The sequence below is a fragment of the Solea solea genome, chromosome 1 (assembly GCF_958295425.1).
Source record: "Solea solea chromosome 1, fSolSol10.1, whole genome shotgun sequence".
In the NCBI taxonomy this organism is placed as follows: domain Eukaryota; kingdom Metazoa; phylum Chordata; class Actinopteri; order Pleuronectiformes; family Soleidae; genus Solea; species Solea solea.
Window position 1 is genome coordinate 19787243 of NC_081134.1, and position 8813 is coordinate 19796055.

The 8813-nt window shown below is 42.5% G+C and overlaps 1 protein-coding gene across 1 annotated transcript; it reads right to left on the reverse strand.

The window, feature by feature from the left end:
- Positions 1-3711: 3711 nt before the first annotated feature.
- LOC131462595 (cytochrome P450 7A1) lies at positions 3712-8143 on the reverse strand. Its single transcript, XM_058633912.1, has 8 exons — positions 7927-8143; positions 6863-7103; positions 6549-6758; positions 6237-6431; positions 5920-6119; positions 5385-5515; positions 5053-5231; positions 3712-4963 (listed from the first exon to the last, which is right to left on the reverse strand). The coding sequence occupies exons 1-8, from the start codon at positions 8007-8009 to the stop codon at positions 4661-4663; spliced, it is 1542 nt and encodes a 513-aa protein (XP_058489895.1). The 5' UTR covers positions 8010-8143; the 3' UTR covers positions 3712-4660.
- Between the last annotated feature and the right edge of the window lie 670 nt (positions 8144-8813).

An 8813-nucleotide genomic window follows, 5' to 3' on the forward strand; every position in this document is an offset into this window, starting at 1 on the left:
GAACTTAACGATTATTGGCCTCGGGGCGACCCCATCCTTCGACCTCGGCTGCAGGCTCCTGTGCGCCCGGTCAAGCGTCGGCGTGTAGTCTAGTGCAAGCGCTTCCTTCAGCAACTCAGCCACAGCTTTCTCTGGTCGTATGTTCCCAAATCCCTCTTCCACGCCGATTAGCCTGCAGTTATCTCGTCGCTGTCGGGACTCCAAATCTTCAGTCTTATCTGTCAACCGGGATACTTGGGTAGATAATGTGTTAACTTTAGCTTCGAGCGCTACAACCCGGTTAGCATGGCCGTTAGCTTCCTCTTCGAGATCACCGATGCGAGTTGCAATTGTGGCGTTTTCCCTCCGTACTTCTTCAGTTGACTTCTTAAACTCAGCGCGCACACTCAGGATTTCCGACCTTAAATCACTCGCCAAGTTATCTATTTTCCCGTGCAGTTCACCTACAGCCGTCATCACAGACGAGTCGATCTTAGTTAGCACACTCTGCTCCGACCGCTTTATGGCAGCCATGATCGAGTCGAGATCGGGACCTGATCCCGCCTCCACAGCCGGGTCAAGACCAGGCGAGTCCGAGGCTCCCGGCCCTGGCCTCGATTTTTGAGATTTAGGCATTTCAGACTGCAAAACCCGGTTGAAATGAAGAACTTAGCACTTTAGAGACACGGTAATAATGGAAAAAAACAAGGAAGGGAGGAGAAATATTAAATAAATGTCCATTCTAAGCAGAGCTCACAAAGTCACGTCCTCACATGTCGCTGCTCCCTTGCGCCCCCCTTATATGTTTTTTATGCATGACAATGCGTTTACCTTACTGTCGTCTGTTTACTGTGCTGGTGAGCCAAAGAAAATGTTCCACCCTGGTGGACAACAAAGACTTATTCTATTCTATACTATTCTAAAGGACGTCTTTTGGAGAAATCGAAACTGAAAGTGAGCTTTTCATTTACAGCCGATCGTCAAGTTACAGCTGATAAGCACCAATCAAAGAGTGAATGTGGGTATAGTAAGTGCGTTGTCATTTCCTAAGGTCTCCGTTTTTTCTCTGCCATGTTTTAACAAGTTTTCAAACAAAATTGTTTTAAGCCTTTCTGTTTAAGAGACACATTACATTGTGAGTTGTTTTCTTGCACAGTTTTCAGTACAATTAGGGACGTCGGTATTGAATTTCTCTTATTTTCTTCTCTTTGTTTACTGCTTGGTATTAAAATTACACACAGCCGTTATAGAACCGGTATTTATTTCACCGTGTTCAGCAGACGGACACGCTGTCATTCATGTCACACATGAAAGTGGCGATCACCTGTTATCACCCCCTCATAAAACAGCCGTTAATGAACTGAGCTTGCTTTATGACTCCGAGGGTTTGAATGATTAACTGTTTAACAGGTGTTATTTTCTCATACCACTCATTTGTAGGAGAGGTCACCAAAGTTTGTGACTTTTCACATTAACAGCTCCCCATTTGACCACATCACAACACTTCTGGACATGATGGAAATCGGTCGTTTATTGGGAATGCCCAGTTTTGGCCCGTGAAGCCACCAGTTGTAGGCCAATGGTGGCTTGTTTTCTAAAGACTTGATTCTGAGCCAAAAGCAATGTGACTTCCAACTTATTTTCTAAACTAACCATACCTTCATGGTTTGACTTAATCAACAACACCCCAACTTGTTTGAAACATGAATGCTAGTTGCGTGCCACATTTGGCCAATTTATATCACCTCTCATTGAGACTGGATTTCCTTCTTCGTATTCCCTTATGCAACTCTGACTGCTCATCCAAAGACACATGAAAGTCAATTTCTTTATCAAATATAACCCTAACCCTAACCCTATCACCAATATGGCATGCCAGACTTGCTGTCCCTTTTAAAATAAAGCACCATGAAGGTCTCCAAATATTTGCTGCCTTCAGGCCAAAACATTAAATCCACAAAGAATGGTTTTAGGAAATCGTGTGTGTGTGTGATGAAAAGATTCCTCGCACATCCCATCATCTGCAGTGAATTCTGAAGAAAAGAAGAGATGTGACGTGAGAGCAGAGGCAGCTTTGGAAGCAAACGGATACCACTTAAAATAATAGTGTTCAAATAACATAGACTTTTGGACTCTCAAATATCAGCACATGGTACACAGACGGGTGCTCAAAGGGATTCAACATTAACTATTATGTTGAGCATCCACATTCTATATCAACACACACCATAGGCGGAGCGTGGAATGTGCGCTCCGACGACAACAGTGCAAACATTATTCTGATTGGTGCCTTACACACGATGGCAACAGAAGACGGTTGCAAAACATGCCAAAAACAACACAATCCAACAAATCGCACACACGCATCACTTCTCCAGGGGAGTGTACGTCACATCAGCTGATGCACTGCAACGTTGCCAAATGAGTGCACTCATCATAAGTGCAACCATTAGTCTTCAGAAAGTGCTTTCACTCACATTGCATCTTGAGAAATTGGCAGGTTAAAAAACGCGGGAGGAAGATCATCTATTAATAGTTGTGTTGTTTAGTTTTAAAAAAAGGTGTTAATGGACACGAGCGAACTTCATCAGTACATTATTTCCTCTGATGGACCCAAATTAACTGGGCAAACATTGATGTAAATTGACTCATAATCGTTATGTCATTGTTAACACAACACTGATAGGGTGGGTGTCATATAAAGAGCTCCACACTGGCTCCACAACGACTGGGTTTGTCCTCAGTGACACAAACATCTGAGAGGCGGGCAGCCCGAGAGAGAGAGAGAGAGAGCAAACTCCAAGGCCGACACAAGCTTTATCTTCTACTACAAGGTAAAGGTGAAGCCGGTGAATGATAGGATTACAGTTGAGCACTTCATGATAAACAAAAAAGAAGAAATTGCTGGATGGATAGAATTGCCATTGGCAAACGACTTATGCCGTTTGTTATATACACTTTTTTTTAAGTAAATGTGAGGTAAAAGTGACTTTTAATATGCGTTAATGTGATTTTATTCAAATTTATTCAAATTTAAAGTTATATTATTTAGTTCATAGAGGCATTCTATAACTTTGCAATAAGAGAAACTCCCCATTTGTGCTGTTCACTCAAAAGAAAGACTGGAAGACTAGAAACATCCATTATAGGTTAAAGCCCCTTTTCCATCCATCCATCTCGCCTCGCCTCGGCATCAAAATAGTCATCTGCCATGACTTTGTTTTATATGCGACACACACACACACACACAAACAAGTGACTAGTGACTTGTTTGTTGTTTTCAGTGTAACTAAATCATTAGAATCAGTTTATTAAAACTAATTAGTCAGTACTTTTTGACGGAGCACAGACTCCGTCTGACCCAGTCACTGGACTGAAATGGCAGGGTTTGTGATGTCACGATCAGCAGTGCTGTCACTAAATACACCAGACTCCTCTGTTAAATACTGAGATTTTAGACATTTCTCTGGTAATTGTTGGAGCTTAACCCACGTGAAGTCTTTTTAACTGATCTACAGTTCGGCATTGTTCTTGATTCTTGTTTCGAACGTCTCTTCCTGTGACGGCACTCTAACCAATCATTGCTTGGAACCTCGCCAGAGCAGGTACTAAAAATATTACCCGGTACCAGGTACTATCGCTACCGTGCCAAGGTGAGGCGAGTCGAGAAGCGCCAGTAGAAACATGCCATTAGACTCAAAGTCAAGTAAGATATTTGAATTAAAACATGAGGACATTGCTTCCTTTTATTCATTTGTTTTCTTTTCAAAGGCAATCTTGCTCTCTTTGAGGGACCCTTAACGCACCAATAATGGCAGACGTACACAATGTACGGAGTCTATAATGCTGTATTACCATAATCCAGTGGCTGCCTAGTTACCCTTAACCAATCGGTCCAAAATCATAAGAGTTTCAAAAACCTGATGGTGAACATGTCCAAATCAATGGAAACCCAACACAAGACATTTTGACCAAAAAATAAATCTTTATCATGTCATGTGTGGGGATAACAGAGTTACAACACTGATTTGATCTGGATGAACTTGTGCAACATTTTCTCATTGTCGCAGAATGAGGGACAAACTGTTTGACAATATGAAATTATTCACACACACACACACACACACACACACACACATATATGTAACTGATAACAAAATATGGCTCCACACTGCATGTCACACTATGTCACACTATGCACATGCATCACCTCGACTGGTGCAGGAGTTTTTATATTTTTGAAATATGCAGAACTCGTAGTGGTTGCTTTAACATGAGCTACAAAATACATTTTTGTTGTTAACTGGAAAGATAGAAATCTTGCTGGAACCAATGTTTCAGTGTGTCCTGTTTATGTCGCACAATGGTGAGAGGCAACTGTTGAACTCCCCTTTATCCACACATTATTTTCCTTAGCAAAATATCACATTTCAGTCATTGTTCTATGTGTAAAAAATTACTGCTTCTCTTTCATTAAATGAAAAAACAAAACAAAACAAAACAGAGAAACAAAACATAGAGAAAAAAACTGAATGTTCTTCTTTAGCAAATTATGACAACAAACTATCTATCTATCATTCAGTCTATTTACATACACAGCAAGACATTGTCATTAACACTGTTTAAATATATACAATGTACAATATGTACTTCAGTCACTGTAGCTAGCAAAGACCAGAGCCTAGTGTTGGGATTTCAGCTTGTACTTAAAGTCCACGTCGTAGGTCGGCTGAAGGATTCCCAGTCCTGCTCGTGACTGGTCGAGCGGTGGCACTTTTACGGTGGAATCGAGCAGTTCCATGTCAAAGTAAGTCAGCACGAGACTGAGGAATTGTTTGACCTCGTACATGGCGAAAAATCTGCCAGGGCATTTGGTGACGCCGGAGCCGAAGGGCATGCAGTAATAACGCAGCCGACGTCCGTTGCGGAAAAAAGTGGTTTTCTCCTGACACTTCTCGTCGAGGAAGCGGTCAAACTTGTACTCCTGCAACGTGGAGAGAGAGAAATTACATTTTACAATACAACCATTATAGTAAGAAAACTGTGTTTTGTATCATCATATACGAGACTTACATAGGGATCCTCAAAAATCTCTGGATCGTAGTGGAGCATGGGCGGATACAGGGCAATCACATCGTCTTTCCTTATACGGTAGGCTTCTTGGTTGTCGAGGTGAAGCAGGAAGTCTTCCTTGGCAACGCGCACATTCATGGAAGCACTGGAAAGACGCAGTGCTTCGTTTATGATACTGTCTGTAAACAGAAAAGGCATAAAACAGAATTTAGGTGCACAGCATTTCTTTCAGATTTCTGTCAATATGTCCATATTTTTGTACGCTAACCACTGCGAGGCGCGGTGTGCCATGTTCAACTTAGCAGTAGAACAACAAACATTGGTAATCCTACCTAGAACAGGCATGCTGTCCAGCTGGTTCCTTGTCAGGTTCAGTGTGGGGTCACTGGGGTCAGGTTTAAGACCTGAATCATCCAGAATCTTTTGAACTTCCTTACGAGCTGCTTTCATAGCGTCGGGACTCCTGACAACACACATAGAGACGCTAGGGGTTAGTTCGAGTAGAAAAATGTCTTCATCAATAACATAATAAAGTGTGAGATCTGGACTTTTGTTGAAGCAACTGTGAAAAACTTATCATTGTATCGTGTAAATCAAGGGTCACCAGGCCAATTCAAATTTGCTACTAGCGGAGGTATTTATAGCATACCGCTAAAACCCTGTGTTTGTTGCAATGCTATCTACTCTATCTTAAATACACGTCGTTGGCCGTGACACCAAAATCAGCTGTTGTGGGACTGATAAATCGGCAGTAATGTATGATGTAACAACTGTATCTGTACACGCGGTGACAGGTTATACTGCATGTGGTTTAGAAAGGGTGATTTACAGTTTCAGAAGAAAAAGAAAGAGAACTAATCGTCATACCTGATCATATAAAAGAGAGACCAGAAGGTAGCAGGCAGGGTGTTCGCCTGCGAAGCCCAAAGCAGTGCAACATGGGTTCTTGCCTTGCTCAAATCATTGAAGGTAGATAAAGAATCATTCAGAAAGATCCTCATCGAGATGAGATCAGACATGTTCTCTCTCTTGGACAAGTTTTCAGCATTCATGGTCTTTGCCAGGTTCTATGCACGTGAATAGGGGAAAAAGAGATTAAAGTATTGTATTTAAAGTTTATGCTGCTACAATGGTTGGAAATGGAAACAGAGACATTGTGGTATTGGAATAACAATCCAACTGACCTCTCTGGCACTGTAGGCACTCTTGAAGACATGGATGGGCAGACCGGCCACCAATGCTGGGAAGATCTTGTCAAATTCCTTGAAGTTCTCCAAGGCGCTGAGCACCAAGGCTTTCTGGGCCGCCTGCCGAGCCTGACACTTATCTTCACCAAGCTCTTTACCAAACAGTGTCAAATAGCCAGCCTCAAACATCGCCTGGAGGACAAAAGAGCAGACGGGACTGTTGAAAATACAACATATGGTATGGAGGCTGCGGGAATTTTGAGAACTTCAAAGTTCTTGTATGTCTCCAGTCTTGAGTCAAATACTGACCTTGTAGCAGAATGCAAAGATGCCATCCACTTCCCAATGGTTCTCCCGAGCAGTCAGCGTGTCCGACTTCAGCATGATGTCCTGGAGGTGGCCACTCATGGTCTCTATCAAGGAGGGCAGAGCCTCACCCTGTAGGGTCTTCAGAAAGGTTTGGTGAAGGTTCTCTGTGGTGTGGCCATGGCGAGGGTCAAAGCTATCATGGCCAAAGGCCTAGTGAGGGAAAGGAAAGGAGGATTAGGAGCTATACATGGACAAAGAAAAACATTCTGACATAACATGGCATGAAAAAAAGAGACAATGTCACATAAAGGTACCTTCACAGATGTAGCAAAGTGGAACTTCCTCCAGTCCAGGTGTCTCCCCTGTCTGATGACTGAGTGGTAGGAGAAGGGGTCACACAGGAAATGGATGTACTGACCCGCAATCTTGCAGGTGAAAATGTGGCCGTACTTCTTCTGACGGCTGCGGAGGAACTGGAGTGGGTTGGCGCCGAATTGTAAAGCACAGCCCAGGTATGGGATGAGGCCATTCTCAACTGCAGGTTCACCGGGTTGTCTACATGGAGACGAATGAGACGAGACAGTGTTGAGTGAAAAAAAAGCAAGATGATGCAAGATGAAAACATTTTCTGTGAGTTGTGGTTCAGTTATTCGGTGAACATGTACATCCAGGTCCTAGGCCACCAGGGCATGTAGCATCTAAATCATAAAGCCCGGCCCATTACGAGAAGCTGCTGGTTGTGCCGTTTTTTTCCACTGATGAATGCTGACGATAAATGTCATCATTTATCTTAATTCAATCAGACCATGTCAATGTGTTGAACTGTGGTCCTCCCACACAACTGCCACAGCATATTCCAAAACATTACAAAAGCAAGGTTGTTATCCTTGTAGAACAGCCTGAATGCCATTGCGTTATTATCTAAACAAGTTAAGTCTTTATATTATTAAATACTGCTGATGCCAGTCTGAGTAAGAGCATGACTCTTAGAGAGGCAAAGCACGTAGTCAGCACCATCCACGCTCTGAATACACAATGACTACACATCACAGCAGCTAAAAAATTCCATCACCTCTGCTATAGCCTTTGTTTTCGAGTAGCACTCATGACATGCATACCCACAGTCTTCCACTCACATGGCGGACGACATTAATGCAACATGAATCATGGTAGTGTGTTGTTGCATGGCTAGAAAAACTGTCAAACTTTTGACGTGGGTGCAGCCAATGAACAGTCACTGAAATAGTGTAGTGAAGGAGAGAACAGTCCACGTTTAACGTTGTAAGACACACACAGGCTGAGTAAAACGCATGAGCCAGAAGGACAGAAAATGTCAATTAAACTGCATTGTGTATAGGTTTAAATTGTCCACACTCACCTATGTCGGATCCCCACGGCGAGCCACAAAAGGCAGCATAATCCAACGACTACGGCCCAAATCAGAGCGATGCTTATTATCATGATGGCGACAGTGATGATGAGAGTGATGATCCCTCAACTCTCAGTTTTCTCAGCCTGAGACAGCGAAGGCACCGCCTGTCACAGGAAATTATGTAAGCAACCTGAGCAGTGTTGTCTCAGCCAAGTGCAGTGACAGACATCGTGTGGGAAGGCTTTTATGTCTGCTCTGTCCCTCAGGGTGGACCCAAGTTTTCTCTCTCTTTTTTTTTTTTGTCCTTCATTTGTTGAGCAACATGCACATTATTACCTTATCTGCAATGACGTTCTTTGAGATCACCTTTGTGCATTTTTCTTTGATAAAGAATTTGGACGAGTAAATATTTTCTGCATTTATTAATACAAAAACAATAATGTCTTAATGTTCAGTGGCAACTGATGTTGAAAGCATGGCAATGTGATTTTATTTCAAATGTATTAGCTGAAAAGTACAGTCATTTCAAATGATCTAATGGATCTGCATGAATATGCACACACCAAAATGTGGTTTGTTTTATTTAATTGCAACAGAAAATGATAGTGATTCCATATACATTCTTGAGTCATAAAAATGTGTTCTCACGTGGATTTCTCTAGGAAATGGAATTCCTTGCAATTCACAGTGTGTGTGTGTGTGTGTGTGTGTGTGTGTAAAAGAGAGGGAGAGAGAGAGATAGCATGACTGTAGTCCAAGGCCAGTCTTACCTGAAGAGCATTCAGGTTGGTAAACAGATTCAAGGTTACTGCTGTATTTCCATTGTGTGTGTGCGTGTGTGTGTGTGTGTGCACATGTGTGTGCAGGTGAAAACAGGATGTGCTGATTCATGA

What these genes read in the sequence shown, in the direction of transcription:
- LOC131462595 (XM_058633912.1), bottom strand. Translation starts at nt 8,009, where the DNA reads ATGATAATAAGCATCGCTCTGATTTGGGCCGTAGTCGTTGGATTATGC. An exon ending in GCCGTGGGGATCCGACATAG is followed by an intron (nt 7,104 to 7,926) that starts GTGAGTGTGGAC and finishes GTCTCCATGTAG; the next exon opens with ACAACCCGGTGAACCTGCAG. An exon ending in TCTCTCTTTTATATGATCAG is followed by an intron (nt 5,516 to 5,919) that starts GTATGACGATTA and finishes GTGTGTTGTCAG; the next exon opens with GAGTCCCGACGCTATGAAAG.